We start from the raw sequence: 21815 nt of genomic DNA on the forward strand, positions 1-21815 counted from the left end.
TGGGCCTTCACAGGATGTTAACGACATTCTCACCGCCATGATGGAGTACCGCGGCCTCAACATCGTCCCGGCGGTCATCTCTCTGAGGAACGCTCCGTCTGTTGATCGAGCGATGGGGGTAGGTTTGATTTGTCAGCAGTTCATAAAGTGGGAGCCATTTGTCGTTACTGATTGGCCTCGGGAGACTCTGAACCAGACACCGCCACTTCAGTTCCTCAAAGTGTTTGATCACTTCAAACAAAGTGTATGACCTGTAGCTCTATGCAGGATGTAAATCAAATGTCAGCACAGTGCCGAAGGTGTCCCAGCTCAGATTTAGTGTCAGTTGTACTCAGGTTCTCTAAATATACTTATTTTCCCAACAGCAGCTCAAACTGCAAAGGATTTTCCCAGAAGGTTCCTACTCAGCCTAACAACTGATATTACTGTTTTGGGATGTTCTGACCCTGTCAGAGTCATGATTAATGAAATAATTACTCTTGATAGTTTAAAGAGACAGTTCACCCCAAAATCCAAAGTACATATTTTCCCTCTTACCTGTAGTGCTGTTTATCAATCTGGATGGTGTGAGTTGCTGAGTTTTGGAGATATCTGTAGAGATGTCTGCATTCTTTGAATATAATGGGACCATATGGCACTCACTCGCCAAAAAAATACATTTAAAAACTCAACAGCAACGTCTGTTTCCAGAAATAATGACCCGGTTACTCAAGATAATCCACAGGTTTGTTGTGAGCAGTTTCATGTAGGAACTATTTTCTTTCTACCGAACTACACCCGCCAACCGTATCACCGTGCAGAGGGAAGCGTGCAACACCATGAATGTAAAGGGATTGCCCTTGTATAGCACGTTTCTACCCTAACAGACAAAGTGCTCTACAATTGGCCTCTCATTCACACACACCCTTATAGAGACGGAGCTACCATGCAAGGCGCTGGCCTGATCATCGGAGCAACGTACGGTTCAGTGTCTCGCCCAAGGAAACTTCAACACGTGGCCAACCGCCAACCGAGAGATTATCTTTTTGATTGAATAGGTCAAACTAATAAATTCACTGCCTACTTGACCTCAACTCTCTGAACATCTGGATCGGGGTGTTACAGGTGTGAGTAGAGTGCGATGATTCAGCTCTGGATGATGACAGTAAAAGTAAACACAGCTCTTCGGGCCTCGTCTGACAAACAGACAACGAACAGATTATCGTTAATGCTTCAAAGCTACAAACAACCTCAGTGTTTGCTTCTCCAGTGAGCCAGACAGCACCGACACCCACACTGAACATCTAGCTGCTCGTTTGCCTGCCAAGATGGAGGTTTTCTTGTTTAGCTCTAAAACATATGACTTCATTCCAACTCCCTTTTTACATCGTCCCCCCTTATGGTTAAGATTACATCCACCACCTGCTGCCAGAAATTTGTCTTCAGCAGTAAGAAACTGCAGACGTGCCTTAAAAATTATATTAAAGCTCTCAGCCATGTCATCGTTTCAGTAGAAGAACACTGTTCTCAGAGCTGCGATTAATGACAGCTGCTGTTTCTTCTCAGGCTGACGACTCGGGAAGATCCATCTTCACAGTGCTGGGGAGGGACATGGCTGCTGACCTGAGGAAGGTCAAGAACTGTGCCATCTGTTACGGTAAGCTTTGAGGCTTGTGCTTGGATTAATATTTATGTAAATCATGCCGTAATATTTCTGTCAACAATTCTGCCTTTAGCACGTTTGATTTTTTTTGTAAGTCGAAGGTCATAGGATTTAAAACCACAGAGTGTAGAATTTAAATGTGATTATATCATATTTCAAAATATTCTGATGACTTAAGTCTTTGTTTGTACTCTGTATACACAGGTTGGAGGGTGATATCTTTAAGTCTTTCCGTAACCAAAAACACAAGCTAAAGTGTAAAGACTGGATTAAACAGACAGTTTATGTGCTCTAACGTTAGCTACAAATGTTAGCATGCCTGGCTAACCACTTCTACAGTGGTAACCAAGCGTTACGTCCAGGGTCAAGAGTTAGCATATTATAAGGTAACTACATTAGTTTGTGGGGTTACAGGTTAAAATAACCCCCTTTCAGGACTGGAACCTCCACCGTGTGGGAGTCGGTCCTGGATGTTAGGTAGCCATCAAATGCATATTTAAGAACATTTTACATAGTGTTCATTTTAAAAACGAGTTAGCTGGAGACTGCATTTTTCAAACAACTCATGGAGCTAACGTTAATTAGCTAGCTAGCTACAGCTGATAAAATCTGCTAGCAACAGTTGTCATTTTATCAAAATCAACAGTCGGCGGCTAGAAATGAAAAGCTGTTTTTGTCTACTTCTGTCTGAAATCAAGGACCCATTGTTTCAAAAATTACTGTGAATTTTGATGGCAAAGCTGCCACCGTTATCATTGTAAACTGTATATTTACCATGTGACAGGCGTAGCAACAGTAGCTAAGGGGCTAAGTTTCTGTGGTGTTCTCAGCCCCTCATTCTCAGTGTCGCTGGGTCAGATTTTTGATACTACCAATATCATACTACTACCGTAGTCGCCAAAGTCAGAAATGATCAAATTCTACACCCAGCAAATATTTTTTTAGCTTTTATTTGATAGAGATAGTAGAGATCGGTGGAGAGAGGGGTCTGACATGCAACAAAGGTCACCAGCCGGAGTCGAACCGGGGACGTTCGACCACTCGGCTACTGGATGCTCTCTATGCAGCCAAACAAGTTTAACGTTGATGTAAAGATGCAAGGAAGATTTAATTAGTATTTTAACTGCAGAAGTGCAAGATGGATTTTACATTTTGGTGCTCTCATAATGACTTTACACAAAGATCAGAATGTTTACAGTAATGTGGTCAGAAAACATTTAGCAGGTTTCTGAATGAGAACGGTTTCTCGTTTCTTCAGACCCCTGCAAACGTTCAGAGCAGTGCGCCTTCATCCAGGAACCAGTGCAGCCTCAGGAGGTCGACTTGGACCTGGTCATGGTGGTGGACGGCTCCAGGGAGATGCAGGCTGATGAGTACGCTGGTGTCCAGCAGCTGTTGGGCTCTGTGGTGGAACAGCTGGCCGTGAGCCCGCAGCCCCGCAGGGCCGGCAACCAGGCCCGGGTGGCTGTAGTCCAGCAGAGCGGCACCCAGGCTACCAAGGCAGAGTTTGGCCTGCAGGCCTACCAGAACCACGACCTGATGAAGAGGCATCTGATCCAGAAAATGCAGCAGCAGAGCGGCTCCTCTGCGCTGGGACAGACGCTGGAGTTCTCCCTGAAGGAGGTGCTCCTGAAGGCCAGCCAGCCCCGGAGGAGGAGGGTGCTGCTGACTGTGGTGGGCACCCAGACGGCTTACCAGGACCGAGCCAAGCTGCACTACATCTCCCAGAAGGCCAAGTGCGAGGGGGTGGCGATGTTTGTGGTGACGGTCGGCGAGCGCTACAACCGGACGCAGGTGGAGGAGCTGGCCAGTCTGCCTGTACAGCAGCACCTGATCCACGTCGGCAGACTGAAGGCCGACGAGCAGGGCTACGCCCAGCGCTTCATCAGAGTCTTCCTCACCGCCTTCAACAGTAAGAGACCAGACTCAGACACACGGCAGAGGTTTAGATCGAATTACATCAGTTATTATCTTCATCGCCAGATGTCATAAAGGTCAAATTCATTCATATCGTTTCTGAGCAGCAACAAACATGAACGTAGTGGTGAAAAAGTACTCAAATACTGTACTGAAGTAAAATTGTGTGGTACTTGTGCTGTACTTGATTTCTTCAATTTAATTTCAGTTTATTATTCAACAAAAAAATACGAACATTTTTACTCGACATGTATTTGACAGCTACAGTTACCTGTTACTTCACTGGTAAAAAGTTTTCACACAAAATATATAATCAGCCTATAAACTATGTTTGTTGTTATAGATTAAACTGCAACATTAAAATACTGCTTACACATTATTCCATCTGTAATAATAATAATCCCATAACATAACTTATAACAATATAACATTCAAACCAATTTTCTACCTCATGAGTACTTTTACTTTTGGTACTTTAATTTGACTGAAAACACTTCTAGTGGAGTATTTTTACTGAAGTTAAGGATCTGAATACTTCGTCCATCACTGCATGAAAGTTTCTGTCTTGTGTTTATTTCAGAGGGAATGAACACGTACCCTCCTCGGTCTTTAAAACAGACATGTGAGCAGCTGACAGACCAGGAAGGAGGACAGACATTCATAAACGGGTAACTTACACTGCCTGCAGAATTACATAGCGCCATGATAGTAGTAACAAATATAGCTAGTGCTGTAGAGATGAAACTATTATGATAACTAATGTTTTTTTAAAGCAGAAATGTGCAGAATTTGCTGGTTTTTATTTGCTGCACAGTCACAAAGCTGCATTACACCATATCCCTCCACAGCAGAATAAGAGGAGTGAAGTCTGGTAGAAATGTGTTGTCACTGAGGTTTCTCAGCAAATCATTCTGAATGTCAGACGGTGTAGTCCCTCATTCGTCCAGGAGTGTTCTATCGGGAACTGGAAATATTTCCAGTTCCCGTCCAATTTTTTCACAATTGAGAATGACTTCCGGATGGGAGCCGAAACGTCTTGATTCTGAAAACAGTGTCCAGATGACTACGACTGAAACCTTTTCTACGATTCTGAATGTCAATGTAGTTTCACATTAAATCTCCATACAGGTAACTTGTGCACACCTTTGGCTCTGGGAAACTGTGACATTTGCAGTATTTTATGGCATTTTATAGGCAGAGGGATTATGGAAATAGCTGTTAAGAGTTCTGTATAAGGAAGAAACAATTAAACAGGACTGTAAAGCTAACTTTGACAGTAAGTGATTGTGGATCAGTGAGTTTTGGCTGCTGTGTGTTCAGCCAGGGGCTGGCTGTGGTGGATGAGGAGGAGTTTGCAGAGGAGGAGGAGGAGAGGTTTGAGGAGCAGACGGGAGGAAAGACTCAGACCGGCCAGCTGGACATCATCGACACGCTGACCAGAGGAGACGGCCAGAGATTTGTCTCAAGCGCTAACGTCAACGGTAGCCCACACACACACACACACACAGTCAGCTCGTTTAAACAAGACATATCCCAGATTAAAACAAACACGTGGACGGTTTCACCCAGTTCATTGTGGGTAATGTAGGCGGCAGGGTTTGACAAGGAAGAAGAATGTGTGGAATAAAAAAAAGACGATGTCTCTGGTTCTGTTGCATCGATTGTTTTTTATTTTATTTTTTAAACTGTCCGTCGTGAGTCCGACAGTGTTGCAGGAGCGACATGATAAATCAGACTCTTAATATGCAACAACCCAAAAAAGGAACATACATTATTCTAAATATAAATATACAAGTCCCCAAGTACAAATATTCAACGCCCCCCTGGTATTAATATACATGTATTAATATGTTGCATGTATCATGATGCCAGTTGTGGTTTAGCGCCACAACTGGCATCAGATTAGAGGCCTGAAAGTCTTCTGCCCTGCTAGTGCCCCCTAGAGGCTGGAGAGTTCATTACACCCCACAGTACGAGTGCTGGATAGACCGGACCCCACACAGTATGGTCCGGTGTACACCGGCGACACTAGCAGGGCAAAAAGTGAAACTAATAAAAAAAGGTTGATGCCTGAAACCTGCAGAGCTCCAGCTCTTTCTCTCACCGAGTTACATCCTGAATGCACGCTTTAGATTTCTGACTAAACTGCGCAGACTTGTTGATCACATCTCTGTTATGTTATTTGTTATTAACACTGTCTCTTTGTTATACCACAAACTATGATTGAACTAAACCTGCTATATGTTTGTCTGGAATGATTCATACATTCAGTTATTCCTCATCGGACTGCATGTGTTCTCCTGGAGCAGCAGTTCTTCTCGTCTCTATCGCACAGACTCTCAAATTAACTGTAAATTAATTTCAATATCAAATATTAATGTTTCAATTGAATTAACCCATGCACTGCCAGAGGACGGGTGCAGCTTTTCTGATTATTTAAGTGAAGCTGAAGAGATGACGCGGAGAAGTTGCAGAGCTGCTGCCCTGGAGGACTGTTCTTAGTGTTTGTATTAAATGTGTGTGTTCTGCTTTCAGCCCACTGTCAGCTGATGGCTGATAGTGGTATCCAGTGTGACGACTATGTCCAAGCGTGGTTCTTTGACAAAGACATCGGTGCATGCTCGCTCTTCTGGTATGGCGGTTGCGGCGGTAACGCCAACCGCTTTAACACTGAAAATGAATGTTTCCGGACATGTGGCCCCCATAGTAAGTCCTGCCTGTACACCAGACCACCAGCTGAAACCCTCCATGTCTCTGTGGACTGACTCACCTGAATGTTCATATATAGATTTTTTTAATTGACTTTCATTCTACGTCAGGTTGAATGTTTGATATTAACAGTGTCTTTTTTTATGTCGTCTTATAACTTTAATATTTTGTCTGTTTGCACTGCTCTCTCTCTCTCATCATCACGACATCGGTGACACTTTACATGGAAGCTAAATGAAAATAGAAACCAACAAGATTGCTGGACGTTAGAAAGTAGATTCTGTAACTACTGAATCTTTCAAATTTTCTCAGGAATTAAAAACACATCCTGCACGTAGTAGCAGCTTTACTATTTACTGGATAATTACAGTATTACCATGAGTAAATGCCTTAGAGGCTGCAGTGCAGGATTTTGGCAGATGCATTTGCTCTTTTAATACTTTACCTGTCAGGTATTACATAACCTTTTTACAGATTCTTTTCTTTTAGTTCTAGACAGCTGAAATGTAATCCTCAGACATCGTTAACACTTATTTTAAACACATCCCGGGCGAGTGTTTCATGGTGAAGCTGCTGCTGATGTTCACATTACTGACCCGTTCATCTTTATAGTAACTGGTGTTAGTTCAGCTCATGTGCGTGTGAACGTCAGGAAGCACTGCTCTGACAACATGAACAGAATAATGTGTCGCTGGCAGTGTGTGCTGATGTGTTGTGATTCAATACCTGTAGCCTCTTGTTGACTTCCTCGTCTCTCACAGATCCAAACATCCTGCCGAGGCTGGCCAGCTTTGTCTCCAAAGGTAAAAACCAGAACGCTCTGATCATTTCAGCTGCTCTCCGAAAACTGAACTGAGGAACCTTCAGTCCTGTGTGTATAATGAAGAACCTGCAAATGGAGGAGAGATGTTGTTTTTAAGCTCATTAACTACAAAGAATGCATTTGTGAGTCCCGATGAGCATTTCCAGTGTCTTGATTGATTTTCCTTCCTCCAGGCAACTTGTGGTTTCTGCTGATTTCTATGAAAATCAACATGCAGAGACTTTAAACCTGCTGCAGATAAATACATCACAGTCAACATCATGTCTGCTTAAAAATACCCGAGGAGTGGTCCCGAAAAGTGGCCCCACATATCCTCACCTTAACCTTTTAACCAAGAAAAGCTGCGCTGCTCTTTACTGGAGGTGGGAAACGTGCACCAGTTAGTCTTCATCTTTTTTCTAGTACTGTTTGAAAACACTTATGATAAAGCATAAATCTCACCTTTGTGTCGCTTGTGGAAGTTTGTTTTCGGGTGTGGAATGAGCTCATTGTACAACTGTCAAGTACCAGTGGGTGTTTTTGGCCCTCCGGCCTCAGGGGGCAGTAATGAGCTCATTACTTGGCTTGGTGCACTACACTGAGGCAAAGAGGAAGACTAGAAAAACTGAGTTTAGGGTTGAAGACTAACTGGTTGGTTCGGTAAACTTTCCCTGAGCGTTGGTCTCCCACGCACCCCACGACAGACTCAGACAACAAACCATCAGGCCTGGAAAGCCTTCTGGATCCAGTAGGAACTGGAGGACGTGGCTGAGGAAAAATATGTCTCTGCTACTTGGATTAGCTTCCTCTCACCACGGGTTGGACCCAAATAAACGACAGAGGGTGGGCGGATGTTGACGGTGATGGATAGTTCTCTGGAAGCAGATTTCCATAGAGACGTAATGAAACCAATGGCTGCCTGGAAGAAAGGAATTTATCTAAAAACTGATGGATGATTTGGAAAATGCTCAGCAGGAACTGAAATATAAATATATAATTACTGGCCAATTGGATGAAACAGTACGGTGCCTTAAATTCAGAGGACTTTACCAGCAAATCATCAGTAAATGAGTCTCACGGGGCTGAATGATGGTTACTTTAAATCTATAATCTCTCTCTCTTTCCTGTCTTCATCCAGACAACTGTTTCCTCAGCCAGGACCAGGGCAGCTGCCAGAACTACACCATGATGTGGTTCTTCGACACGGAACAGAACGAATGTTCTCGCTTCTGGTACGGCGGCTGCGGCGGCAACGACAACCGCTTCGAGACGCAAGAGGAGTGTGAGAACCTCTGTCTGACGAAGAGCCGCTGAGGAGGACGTCGCCGGATCGGTTGGAGAAAAATGACCGCTGTACACCAAACATGTATCAGCAAAACCCTCAGAAGACACGCATCTTCAAGGAAGAACACCAAGTTGACTTTATGAATTATTTAAAAACCTTTATCGACAGCTGAGGTTGTTAGTTTCTGCCACAACGCCTTCAGGGAAAGTTTCAACTGTCCCAAAACTCAGCAGCTGCTGAATAAAGAGCTTTTGAGTCATTCGTCACGAGGAAGAATTGCCTTTTGGGTTTTTTTTCTTGAACATGCATGTTTTGTTTCCCCCAGAGCACCTTTTGTTTTACACAAACCTTCACCATTTTTACGATAGAAAAATGAAACATGACAGACGCTCATCAGAGACGAAGCGGTGTAACTCTTCTGTCAGGCTCTGATGTATACACGTTTGTTGAGATTTAAAATCAATGTTTGAAGGAATCGCATCACAAATGGCCGCCATTAAAGTGTGTTTATGTAAATGAGCTCCACAACACATCTTCTTTCATAAATGATTGATTTGTCTGAAGGTTTCAGGTAAAGACGGTCAATTTTAAATGCATTCAATTGCAAAACTTTATTGTCTTTTTCATATTTTTTGCGCTCATTTCAATTTGTTCCAATTTTTAAAAGATAGTTATATAATTATAAAGTTTTTTTTTTTTGAAGCTCATCAGCTCCAGTATTTACAACTGTAAATTCAGACAGTTTTGAGATGACACTGCTTCCAGACATCCCACCACACAGACGGGAAAATCTCTCACTTTCAGAGTTTTAGTCTTCAGTCAGTTATGAAGATGTTTTATTCGATCTGAGGATGAGGCAGCGCTGGTAGAAGTAACTTTAAAACAAACGCTTTTAGCTTTTTCTTGAGTGCAGATATACTTTGAAAGAATCAGATAGACCGAAAAATAAGGACTTGAAACACAAAGTGTGTTGACGATCCGACGTTCAAACACATTTGCCTGCAGTCGTGGTTGAACAACGCGTCGTACGAACTAGTCACTGTTGAGCGTAAACCGTCCCTTAGCAAAGAATTGACCCTCACAAAACTATGACTTCACCCCACCTCTACTCTCCCTGTGCGTCCTGTCTCTTTCTACTGTGTGCAAATAAAGGCAAAAGTCATCAAAAATACTATCACGAGCGTAACTTGTAGAATATAAACTCCCTTCAGGTCACTAAAACTCCCACAATTCCTAGAAAAACTACAGAGTCCCTGGCTGAGGGGTAGACTCAACCCCGGACTGGTCTGAAACCTGCATGAAGGCTTGTGTAGCTGCAGCGTCCTCACATCTAAGCAGGAAGCTGGTGAATAAAGTGTTATTTCAACTGATGGACCAAACATTGAAAATGAGACCCAGAGTTTTCCTTTAATAATCGTGTAAAGGATCAAACTGAGCTGGAGCTGCTGCTGAAACATCCACGCTGTACGAGGACAGAGCATTACTCAGAGTTGTGTCGGGGGGGGGTTAATGGGTAGTTTCTCATGTCTGTTCAGTGTCTGATTTATTCCACAAATATATACGCATGCCTGAAGTGGCTGCAGAACGGCTCGAGTTCCAGTTTGAGCCTTAAAAGGTCTGAAACATGTCTCTCAGGTCTGTGTCACCGTCTGTCTGTCTGTGGTTTATCGAACCGACCAATGGTGCTTCATGTAAAAAAAAACAAAACAACAATAATAAAGAATTTAAGAAAACTTTCCTGCTGGACGCTTTGTTTGTTCGAGGGGATTTACGATCAGTCGGGCTTAAAGCTGCAGCTGTATATATACTACAAAGATGATAAAAATGAGCCACAGCTCGTATTTACAGAAGAAGTTTATCTTAACATTTCGCTGATAAACAATCGTTTGAAAGTGATGTTATACAGGAATTAGGGGCTTTTTTTTTTTTTAAAACGTTTCATTCTAAAATAAACTACATAGATGATATTGTGCTAACAGGCAGAGGCTAAAGCTAACAGGTCTGTTAGCATACATACTTGGACAAGCTTGACAGAGGTCATCCTGTATTTGTACTTTATGTTTCACCTTTACCAACAGTTTCAGGCGTCTGACCCTGAACTCTTTGAGTTTTCGGTTCCAGATCAGCTGATCTGAGTTTGTTCAATCAACTATGTTCGTCATCAATGCAGCTCAGATACTACGATTCACCATGGCAACGGGTAAATAAAAGGCCTCCATTTTAATCCAGTGGACGTAGACAAAGAGCCTGAGTCAGAGCGGGAAAAGTGTCAGTAAGTTAAAGTTTTATTCAGTGTTGTCTATTAATTCATCATTTTCCAGACTTATATTTCCCTTATTGGATGATAAAGTGGTGGAATCTGCAGCCAACTTTACATTTTAAATATTTGTTCGGCTTTAAATCTGACAAAACAGGGCAGCAACTGAACACGAAAAAATGTAGCTGAAGATTTAAAAAATATAGACTACACGTGACTGTCCGCTCACCATCTGATCCAGTAATAACGTGTTTGCACTTGAAAAGGCGTCGAGGTTAAAATACAGTAGATTTTAAATTTAAGATATTTATTTGGATTTTGGCTCAACGTCAGTCGGTGTCTTTATTTCAGCCACAGTCACTGAAATGCTGTTAAAACACGTTCAGACTATTTAAAAAACTCACTTTCTAACTGCATCCTGCAGCTGCAGCACGATCCTGCTCAGTTATGCTCCATCAGTGCGACCAATCACATCAGATAATTATTCATTGATCCTACGCGTCTAAAGCTTCATACCGATTTTCAGCATTTAAACTGAGACGACACTTTACGTGCAGTAAACGTTTTAGTGTCGCTGCTCTGACAGACTGACAGCTGTCTGGTGAGCTCGGGGTCACGGCGTTATAAAAACAGAAGGACGTGCAGAGGTTTTATTCTGAGTGAAATGACTTCAGACAGAGTAACAAACTAAAATCCCACCAGGGTTTAGATTCCCTCCGCTAACTAACGCGCTTCAATACGGACTGAGTGAGTGAGGGTTTGTTGAGGAAAACCTGCCGGCGAGCACGCTAGGTCCACAGAGTCAGTTACCATGGTAACTGATCCAGAGTTTAAGTTACCATGGTAACTGGTCTTCACTAAACCTGCTTCCTGGAATAGACTCCAGGTGAGGACTAAGGCGGGTTTGGTGAAGTCGAGCCCGACAGACCTCTGCTGTGCCTCAGTACAGCTGCTGAGCTGTGATTGGACAATCACTGGAAAACATCAAACCAATCTGGCAACACTGTGTTGAAATACTGTGTTGCCAGATTGGTTTGATGTTTTCCAGCCCAATAATGTCTTTTAAAATCAGCCCAAATATTATCTATAATAAACAATATAAATGAATTCATAAACATTCTGGTTCATCACATTTTTTCCAATATGACATAATAAAACAACATGCAACTATTTCCCATTTCTGCCTTAAAAGTACAGATTTAATAAAAGGAACCGCTCACATAAGTAGGTTTTTATCTAACTTTCTAAACTGCAACAAGCCTGACAGCATCCACACACACACACACACACACACACACACGAGGGAGACCGAGAGAGGAAGTACCAATCCCATGCTACCCAAAAGCCAACAATAATCATGTAGCAAGCATAGAGGTTTCTGTTACAGTGAAAATACACATTTGCAAAACGTACAAACTGCACTAACTACACGTTTGGTCAAAACCGAGTTTTATCTTGTGACAACGTGTCGTGATTCGAGTATGTTCCCGCCGGATTTGCAGTAACTGCAAAATCCAGGCAAAACCCTCCAGTTACTGCGCGCCGCCTCGGTAAGCTCGTCCCGATCACTGCGGGCTAACGCTCGCTCACACACAGCCAGCTACCGGAAGGAGCAAACATGGCACAGTCCCGTGGCAAAATGACGGTTGAACTGAAACCCAAATATCCGGAGAAGGGTAAGAAAGACAGCGAACAAAGCATGAACGGCTAGTCAGCGATTAGCTACCAGGCTAGCCGCTAGCGAGTTACCACAGACAGACAACTTTATCTTACCTGCTGCCTTGAAGGAAATCCACTCTGACAGCCTCATGATAGTCCAGGTGATAATCCGGTTCATGTTTCTTGATTGGAGCATCTCTGTATCAGCCAGATAATCCATCTGTGGTGAAAAAGGCATCTAGCTCGGTTAGCCAGCTAGCTAGCTAAAGTTAGCAAGAGTGCTAGCGTCCACCTGCGCTGCTGAATGCAGGGTTGCTGTGATAACGATGGCCATCATTAACTTACCTCTCCTTCGTCACTGTCATCATCATACAAAGTCAATTTCTTAGTGAGCCAAACTCTCTGTGATGAAAGGGGCATTCGATATTTAGCAACTTCAACATTCAAAACCTGCAAACGTCGATAAATAAAACCATTAAAAACGGTAAGACAGTTTTGTTCTAACAGAAAAACAACAGGAAAGTTGGATCTTGGAGTGCTGTATCTGCATTTTTGGGGTCATAGGTCAGATCATGGTTCATATCCATGAACATTTCTTCCTAAGAAGACATTACATGAATGCATCACCACTAATCTACCTCCAACATATTTGGCTGGACAGTCTAAAAAGCATTTTTCTCAGTTTCCCAGTTTGCACTTTGCCTTTGGGCTCCTGTGTGTTTTTCGGGTAAGTTAAGCCGGGTGGGAGGTCATGACGCTAACTCATATCTGAATAAAAATGATGTTATATCAATGTTGTGCTGAGTGGATGTGTTCACACAACTAAGGAATACAGTTGATGAATATATTTTTATTATACTGTAATTTTTAATTTATAAATAAACAGCCCAAATCCCGTCCACCCACCCAAGACCATTTTACCCACAATGCAACTCAAAACGGAAAACCGCCAGATCTGGAGGGGTTTAGCCAACAGTCAATTGTTTTCAAGTCTGACATCACAAGCGACGGTTAGGGGGTCAAAGGTCACAGCAGCAAAAACAAAAAGCGGCACAACAATGAGGTCCAACTCAGGCTCGGCTCCGCTGTTTGGTCACATTTCCAACAGAAGCTCTGCATTAAGCTCCGTTATAACAAACCTGCTGATGAGAGCCGAGGCCATCATCAGGAAATTAATCAGCAACTAGTCTGATGATTATTTGTTTCAGTCAATTCTGATGATTGATTCGCTGCTTTTTTTTTTATGTTTAGATTTGTGTTCGGACAAAACAAACAACTTGGAGACGTCACTGTGGGCTCTGAGAATCTGTGAATGGCATTTATTTTATTTTTTTTAATGACTAAACGAGAAAATAATCTGCACACGAATCGATAATGAAAATAATCGTTAGTTGCAGCCCTGCTGTTGATACTCATTTTGCTAAAAATCAATATCGCCACAATTTTATTTTTCTTGCATCTGAGCCGCACTTGAAATACTACTCTCTCCTGGAGGAAAGACAACCCAGTTATACATCAAATCATTTCTTAACAAATCTTGAAATGACCGTGTGTCATTTTACTGAATGAAACCGATAAATAACGCAAACGTGGGCAGAGCGGATTTTTGCTGCAGATTTTATTTAACAGATGGACAAACATTGAAGTGCAGGTCACATGGTTCATCTGCAGTTTGTAACATATTTCTGCAGCAACGACATTTATAATTTTATATTTTGTACAAGTTTCAAATCCAACTTTATATTACTCAGATTTAAAATAATGTCTTATGTACAGAGAAAAAGAGAGAGAGTTCATTTGTGTGTGTACAAACATTCACCTGCCAATAAACTGTTTTTAGGGGGCATGAAACATGTTAAACAGAATTAACATCCATCGCATCCAAAAGCTAAATCAAGTCCAGAATCAGGTCCAAGTCGGTCATTTATTGTCTCTCCACAGGATGATCTAAATTCTCATATGGAGATAAGGTGACTCAGTTTAAATACATGATAAGTTCAAATGAGAACTGAAGTTTTAAATATTTGTTTTTTTATTATAGGATTTTGGTCTCATAGAAAACCACAAAAAAAAAGGGGACAAACATGAGTGTTTTTTAAATATGTAAATAAATCTTGTAGCTCAAGTTTTTCAAGCTGTCGCCGTGATAATTAGATTTAAAAAAAAAAGAAAAAGATATTGATTTTGTGCAAATCACACTCTAATCTGTTCAGGTGAAATGTCCAGTAAAGAGCAGATTCAGGCCCAGTTCGCCTCTTTAACCTCCTCGTTTCAGAGTACTGGTCCCCAAAACCAAGATACTGAATCTGAAGAGACTGGCAGAGAACGTGCGATAAATAGTTTCACAATTTAGTAATTCATGCACTCAAACTACTAATCTGTGCACTCAATATACATATTTTATTGCCTCTATGAATAATTTGTACTCTGTTACTAAACTTAATTCCACTCCATCTGTCCTCGTCTCCGCAAACTCATTTAATAAAGTTTGGTTTTGATACTGAACTGAGATCAGTGAATACACGATCAAAATAAGTATATTAATTGTAGGAATTAGAAATGTGAGACGGGGATGAACACGAAGCCACACGTGACTGTTTACGCGTCATCAGAAGCAGCTAGCAGGACGACGCCATCAACTACAGTAAAAAATAGAAATTCTGAAGACGGACGTTAATCTTTTCCATGAAAATTAAATGTAACAAGCATGGAGGTGGCTGCGCACCGCATGTCACTTCCTGTGTTCCTGTCTCAAACCGTCACAGCTTAGAAACCACATGTCCGGTTTTGTACAGCAAATGTTTCTGGACCACGTTTGTGAGACAACAGAGAGAATTTGAAAAGACAAAGGAGGAACATCCTGTGTGTGTGTGTGTGTGTGTGTGTGTGTGTGTGTGTGTGTGTGTGTGTGTGTGTGTGTGTGTGTGTGTGTGTGTGTGTGTGTGTACTGTTGGCGTGTCGTCTCATGCCGCCGCTCGTCCTCACTTCCAGACTTTGACGATGCCGTCTCTGGACGAGGTGACGATGAAGCCCTGTGTGGTCTGAAAGGTGGCGATGTCGGTGATGATGTCATGGTGTCCCACAGGGAGGGATTCTGGGCCGCGGCGAGGCGAGTCCTCCACCACGCCGCTCTTCTGTTTACTGTGGATCTCCTGCAGACACATGAAACAGTTTTTAACCTCTCTCACACTCACAGAGGCATGATGGGAAATAAGACGTTTACACAGCGCAACACTTCTGTTTGTTTCTCCAGTTTGAAACTACATTTCCCATCAGCCTTTCTTCTTGTCCGTCCCCTCTCATTGGACAAACTTAATTTTTTGAGACATGAAATTCTTATTTAATGTGATGACTGTAACAATAAGTTGTAAATGATTTATCTTTTCCAAAAGTCCAAAAGAGGCCGGCTGCAGTTTTCATTACAGGAACTAATAATAATATTAATATTAATAATAATAAACTTTATTTATACAGAACTTTTCAAAACAAAGTTACAAAGCGCTTTACATGGTTGAACCAGGATTAAAACATTTCAGGAGGCAAATAAAATCAGATAGTTAAAAATAATACAAAAATTAAAATGGAATAAAATACCCAACAATATAAGATAAAAACAATAATAATAATGATGATAAAACAGGTAAGATACGTTGGTGTTAGCATTAATAAAAAGCTTTTTTTAAATGTAAAGTTTGTCCTGAGGATGGCGCCAGAGGAAAGCTCATGGAGTCATTAAAATGTAAAAGGTTCCTCCTCTGGTGAGCAGGAATGCAAATCTGAGTAACAGCAGCCCGAGCCGACCAATCACAGCTCTTGTTGTCTCCATGTGGTGTTTTAAAGGACACGCACATCAACTACGGCTCCGTTTCTACGCTTCAACCCCTCAATTCAGTGTGTCTAATATTCAGAGAGCTTTAGTTACTCAGTCAGGACCATTAAACTGGTCAGGTGTGCACCTGTCCTCCATGTGTACCAGTGTGTGCACCTGTCCTCTCTGTGTGCACCTGTCCTCTGTGTGTACCAGTGTGTGCACCTGTCCCGTGTGTACCAGTGTGTGCACCTGTCCCGTGTGTACCAGTGTGTGCACCTGTCCTCTCTGTGTACCAGTGTGTGCACCTGTCCTCTCTGTGTGCACCTGTCCTCCGTGTGTACCAGTGTGTGCACCTGTCCTCTCTGTGTACCAGTGTGTGCACCTGTCCTCTCGTGTGTACACCTGTCCTCCGTGTGTACCAGTGTGTGCACCTGTCCTCTATGTGTACCAGTGTGTGCACCTGTCCTCTCTGTGTACCAGTGTGTGCACCTGTCCTCTCTGTGTGCACCTGTCCTCCATGTGTACCAGTGTGTGCACCTGTCCTCTCTGTGTGCACCTGTCCTCTGTGTGTACCAGTGTGTGCACCTGTCCCGTGTGTACCAGTGTGTGCACCTGTCCCGTGTGTACCAGTGTGTGCACCTGTCCTCTCTGTGTACCAGTGTGTGCACCTGTCCTCTCTGTGTGCACCTGTCCTCCGTGTGTACCAGTGTGTGCACCTGTCCTCTCTGTGTACCAGTGTGTGCACCTGTCCTCTCTGTGTGCACCTGTCCTCCGTGTGTACCAGTGTGTGCACCTGTCCTCTATGTGTACCAGTGTGTGCACCTGTCCTCTGTGTGTACCAGTGTGTGCACCTGTCCTCTATGTGTACCAGTGTGTGCACCTGTCCTCCGTGTGTACCAGTGTGTGCACCTGTCCTCCGTGTGTACCAGTGTGTGCACCTGTCCTCTCTGTGTACCAGTGTGTGCACCTGTCCTCTCTGTGTGCACCTGTCCTCCGTGTGTACCAGTGTGTGCACCTGTCCTCTATGTGTACCAGTGTGTGCACCTGTCCTCTGTGTGTACCAGTGTGTGCACCTGTCCTCTATGTGTACCAGTGTGTGCACCTGTCCTCCGTGTGTACCAGTGTGTGCACCTGTCCTCCGTGTGTACCAGTGTGTGCACCTGTCCTCTGTGTGTACCAGTGTACACACCTGTGTGTGTGTGTGTGTGTGTGTGTGTGTGTGTACCCACCTGTACGACTTCGGTCCCTTCGATGATCTTCCTGCTGTAGAGAACAGACGGACAGTGCAGCGAGTCATTGGCTCCTCCCGCCACGATGTACGACCTCTCAGGATACGCCAAATCCCAGAACCTGAAACGCACAACGAAACGTTATTACTTGAATTTAAAACCCACGAGTTCTCTGTCAGCTTGAGAGTTATGATAAATTATTCAGATTCATTCTCATTTGTTTTTATTTGTGTCTGAGGAGAATTCCTCCTGAGTTTCTCTGAGCAGCAGATGTTCGGTTGCTGCAGGAAGTCTCTGATTAATATGTGGGAGGTAGTTTGGACCCGTCGTCTCTGTCTGAGAGTTACTGTACAGACTTCAGGGAGGTGAACTCCCTCTCGCTTTGTTGTTTTAATCGTTTTAAACAAAGCGACTGTTAAAAGGGAGCAGCTGAAAAGCTCTTCAGTAAAGTTCACAGACGCTGCTCGTTAGATTCTCATAAAAAGTGAAGGAGTAACGAATAATCTCTTCACAGCATTTCTTCACTAATGGAGGGTCCGTTTACTTGTTTGCACATCACGTACAACACCGGATTTGGATTTCAAGAACCAGGATGACTGTGGCACTGGTTCCTACTAGACTGAAGAGCGCCACAGATTTTGGTGCATCTTTTCAAAATGTAAAATCTAAGATCTCTAAAACAAAGCTGATCGGAGCTTCAGACTAAAACATTTAGCAGGTTTTATCACCGTCTGCTGCCCAGAAACTGAAAGAAGAATCACTAACTCATTTTACATCAGTGACTTTTCACTGAACAACAGTTGAGACTCAGTAGTCCAGTTTGCGTCTAAATGTAGTTCAGATTTTAAACAAGTTTCCAGAAAATGGTCAAACGAAAAAGTGAATGAATGAAAATGGAAAACATGATGGAAACATGACGTTTCTGTTAGTTTCATGTGTTCATCTGATGCTTTCAGCTCTTCATAAGCTGCATGTTACTGTTTGACCTTCAGTTTCTCACACTGATTATGTTTTGTGTTACACGGAGGTTGTACGGAGGTTTGTCTGGGTCAGACCTGATCCTCATGTCAGATCCAGCAGTCAGCAGCAGAGGGTTCCCATCAGCAGGACTGCAGTAGATCCCATGAACACTGTGAGGAGACGGCTGCAAAACAAACACACACACTTTTAGTGGCCACTTGGTGTCAACACATTAACTTATCGTCGTGTTTTAAGCTGAGAAGTTGAACTTGTGATCAAACAGCTGCTTGTTTCCGCCTCCAGCAGCTACAGAGTCACATGATGCTTCATCAGGAGGCAAGTTTGTGTCTCCTGATGGACGTCAGTCCAGTCTTCTCTCTGTCAGCTCTGTGTTTAGGGGAAACATCTGGCTCTTTAGCTGCTAGATGCTCCACTATGGAGCTAGCTCGAGTTCAGCGGCTTTTTACAGCTTTTTCTCTGGAAGCGACGCTTTGAGAGCTGAGAGGGAACCAGAGCAGCAAACAACGAGCTGAAAGTCTCCGTGAAGCCGAGCGGCGCTGCAGGTTCAGCTGATGATTCACCAACACGCTGTCTTCACATAGCCATTTCATACATTGTTGTTATAAAGATATTGATTACAGCCAGTTTAAGCAAGACATGAATTAATCAATCAACAAAATGTAATTTGATCCAAGACGAAGATCTTTCTGAGCCAGTTGACCTAACAGAAAAGAGAGCAAACCTCTATAACCAACTCCCCCTGAAACACATTCATCACTTTCACTGCTCTCACCCTGATGTCAGTCAAGTTGCATTGTGGGTAATGTAGGTGCCAGATTTTGACAAGGAAGTGGACAATATCTCTGGTTCTGCTGCATCGATTTTGATCTCTATTTTTTTTAACTCTCCGTCATGAGTACGACAGTGTTACAGGAGTGAAATGATAAATCTGTGGAGGACTCTTTAATATAAATCTGTTTAGTCCACGCACACACCCACACACACACACCTACCTGCATCTCAGAGAGTGGAGGTGCAGAGCTCGCCCAAAGGGTGAATTTACGATCCCCGGTCTCCATGTCCCACATTGACACTTCATTATTCCCCTGGACAGCTGCACACAGACGGACAGAGAGACGGATTATCAGATAAACAGACGTCAGTTTGATCTGAACCGTCCAGCAGTCTGGTTTTCAGAGCTGAACACTCAAACACAGATGATCCTCTTCACTTTGTTTACTCTGATCTCACCGTCAGCTTCTGTCTAAACAGTTTGGAAATACTGTAGACTCAATCACACTTGACTCAACAGTCCTGGTAGGTTCAGTGGTTTCTTTCTTTATTAGTTCACTGTGCTAAAGGTCCTTCGGTCTAAACTAATCAGTTTAACATTTAACATATTAAATAAACAGTCAGAGATCATTCAGCTTTCGTCCTCTCACCTGCGATGACAGATGATTGGTAGAGCGGATGCATCAGCAGTCGTCTGATTCGTGCTCTGGCAGGGTGGGAGTGGTTTGAGATGGGGAGCTGGAACCGCATATCCCAGCAGGCCATGGTGCCGCTGCTCGTACCTGTGGAGGACACACAAGGTTGGGAGGGTTATCTACAGGAGCTGAAATGGACAATACTGTAATACCTCTAAACTTTAATAAAGTCAAATCTACAAAGTGATGTGATGTAATAAATGTGGAAAAAAATGACCCGTTTGAGTTTTCCAGAGGATTTTTCAAATTTCCTAACTTTGTATGTTTGGGATGCAACTCGCAAAAATTCCATGATTTTCCAGGTATTCCATGACTGGTTTACAGGCTCATCATTTTCAGTTAAATTCACCCAAAAATATCCAGATTTTTATTAAAAAGAGTAGTTCTGTTGATGTTACAGACTGATTTTCACCTAAGAATCTGTATTTGAATTTAGCATTTTTTCCATCTAATTTTCACATATTTTTATGTTTTCAGCATAACTATAAAATTATAAAAACAATAATGTCCCCCTGTCAATATTTTACTCTGCTGTATCCTTTTCTCTGCTGCTACCACATAAAGATTTTATACAAACTTTGGGAAAAACATCGGATTACAGTTGATGTATAAATTAAAACACACTTGTGAGGAGCCTCATCGACATAATGCATTCCCTAGCCCCTAACCTAAACCTAATTCCAACCTTAAAACCAAGTCTTTGAAGTGGTGAGGACCGGCCAAAATGTCCTCACAATGCAGAAATGTCCTCACAACGATGGTTTAAAACTGAAATTGGTCCTCACAAAGATAGCAACACAAAGCCCGCACACACAAACACAGACCGAGGCAGAGCCAGCACTGGTGCATGTCGACGGTGAAGGAGGTGATGAGTCCGAGGCGGAGGTCGTGGCGGAGCGTCCAGGCGTTGGAGTTGGAGCGAAGGTCCCAGCCGACCAGCGAGCCGTTGACGGTGGCGTACGCCAACACCGACTGGGCGCCCGAGTTAAAATGGTGGATGTCGACCGCACAGCCGTCCTCCTGCAGGTCCAGAGACCTGAGAGGAAGGACACATAAGACGGATGAGATGCGTTCTCCACCAGTACAAAGTTTTTACCTGTGCACGTGTTTCCCTTACCTGGTCTGGAAGGGCTGAACTTTGGGGGACTTTGGTGGTTTATTTGCTTCGACTGCCAGCAGCTGGATGGATCCGTTGTCTGAGGCCACCGCTAAGTAATGTGACCCCTGACAGAAGGTCAACGTCTTCACGTGGCCGCCGATACGAGAGTAAGTCAACACCGATCTGCAGGAACACAGTGTGGCAACAACAGCGCTGTTAACATACAGGCACACGGTCGCAGTTTGCACAGATCTCAGTCTCAAGCTGGACTTCAAATGTGTGAGAACAGTGGGGAAAACTCCGGTCCGAGGTCCAAATCCGAGTCCCTCAGTGTTTTAACTAAATCTGAACTTAACTGTTCTGGATTCATTCATATACATGTATGAACTCAGACTCAGACCGTTCTGTGTTGCTGTGATGGCCGCTCACACTGAAGTGGAAAAATCCTACATCAACTTCTCAGAGTGTCAGAAACAGGAGGTGGATCTGGTCCTGGTCCTGGTCCGATGACGAAGTCCACAACGCAACATGCTGCTACGGCGGTACGGAGTTAGTTTATCTACAGTTTTATAACCAGAATTTGAGCATTTCCATGACATAAACTTCCCCCTCGGAGCACAGCACGTAGCTCAGGAGGAAAACCTGGGTCTCGATTTGATCAGATCACGTGTGTCTACATTGATTAATTAAACTAAATCAATAAGTAGAGTTTCTTGTGCTGATTAACTTCACGTTTATAGTGTTTTTTTTAGCCTCCTTCACTGTCCCGTTAACAAAACGTGACTTCACAGCAGTTTGTAGAGTAGTTGGCAGTCAGAGCTTAGGCTGTTTTATATTATATTAAAGGATATCATATTATATTTTATCTCTCAATGTAAGACACACATTTAGTAAGTTACTAGTGGATCGCCACGGCAGACTTTTGATACAAATAATAAATACATTTTGCCCTATGAAT

The 21815-nt window shown here is 43.1% G+C and overlaps 2 protein-coding genes across 8 annotated transcripts in view; one reads left to right on the forward strand and one right to left on the reverse strand.

Moving 5' to 3' along the window:
• The window catches only part of LOC122881113 (collagen alpha-6(VI) chain-like), a 77904-nt gene extending 67816 nt beyond the window's left edge, over window positions 1-10088 (forward strand). For 2 of the 3 annotated variants that reach the window (XM_044206877.1, XM_044206879.1), the window contains 8 exons: window positions 1-118; window positions 1546-1636; window positions 2901-3554; window positions 4140-4227; window positions 4880-5040; window positions 6095-6265; window positions 7030-7071; window positions 8209-10088. The exon at window positions 1-118 is cut by the window's left edge and continues 376 nt beyond it. In XM_044206877.1, coding sequence (XP_044062812.1) covers window positions 1-118; window positions 1546-1636; window positions 2901-3554; window positions 4140-4227; window positions 4880-5040; window positions 6095-6265; window positions 7030-7071; window positions 8209-8384 — 1501 coding nt within the window. In that variant the 3' untranslated portion in view covers window positions 8385-10088. The remainder of the gene's footprint in view (window positions 119-1545; window positions 1637-2900; window positions 3555-4139; window positions 4228-4879; window positions 5041-6094; window positions 6266-7029; window positions 7072-8208) is intronic. The other variant, XM_044206878.1, reaches the window with a different exon arrangement.
• A 3783-nt stretch (window positions 10089-13871) lies between these two features.
• Window positions 13872-21815, reverse strand: part of pik3r4 (phosphoinositide-3-kinase, regulatory subunit 4) — a 34938-nt gene continuing 26994 nt past the window's right edge. For 4 of the 5 annotated variants that reach the window (XM_044206886.1, XM_044206881.1, XM_044206883.1 and 1 more), the window contains 7 exons: window positions 20876-21040; window positions 20583-20794; window positions 19714-19845; window positions 19285-19385; window positions 18367-18455; window positions 17312-17432; window positions 13872-15423 (listed from right to left, as the gene is read on the reverse strand). In XM_044206886.1, coding sequence (XP_044062821.1) covers window positions 15253-15423; window positions 17312-17432; window positions 18367-18455; window positions 19285-19385; window positions 19714-19845; window positions 20583-20794; window positions 20876-21040 — 991 coding nt within the window. In that variant the 3' untranslated portion in view covers window positions 13872-15252. The remainder of the gene's footprint in view (window positions 15424-17311; window positions 17433-18366; window positions 18456-19284; window positions 19386-19713; window positions 19846-20582; window positions 20795-20875; window positions 21041-21815) is intronic. The other variant, XM_044206882.1, reaches the window with a different exon arrangement.

This window comes from Siniperca chuatsi, linkage group LG9, assembly GCF_020085105.1.
Source record: "Siniperca chuatsi isolate FFG_IHB_CAS linkage group LG9, ASM2008510v1, whole genome shotgun sequence".
NCBI lineage: Eukaryota > Metazoa > Chordata > Actinopteri > Centrarchiformes > Sinipercidae > Siniperca > Siniperca chuatsi.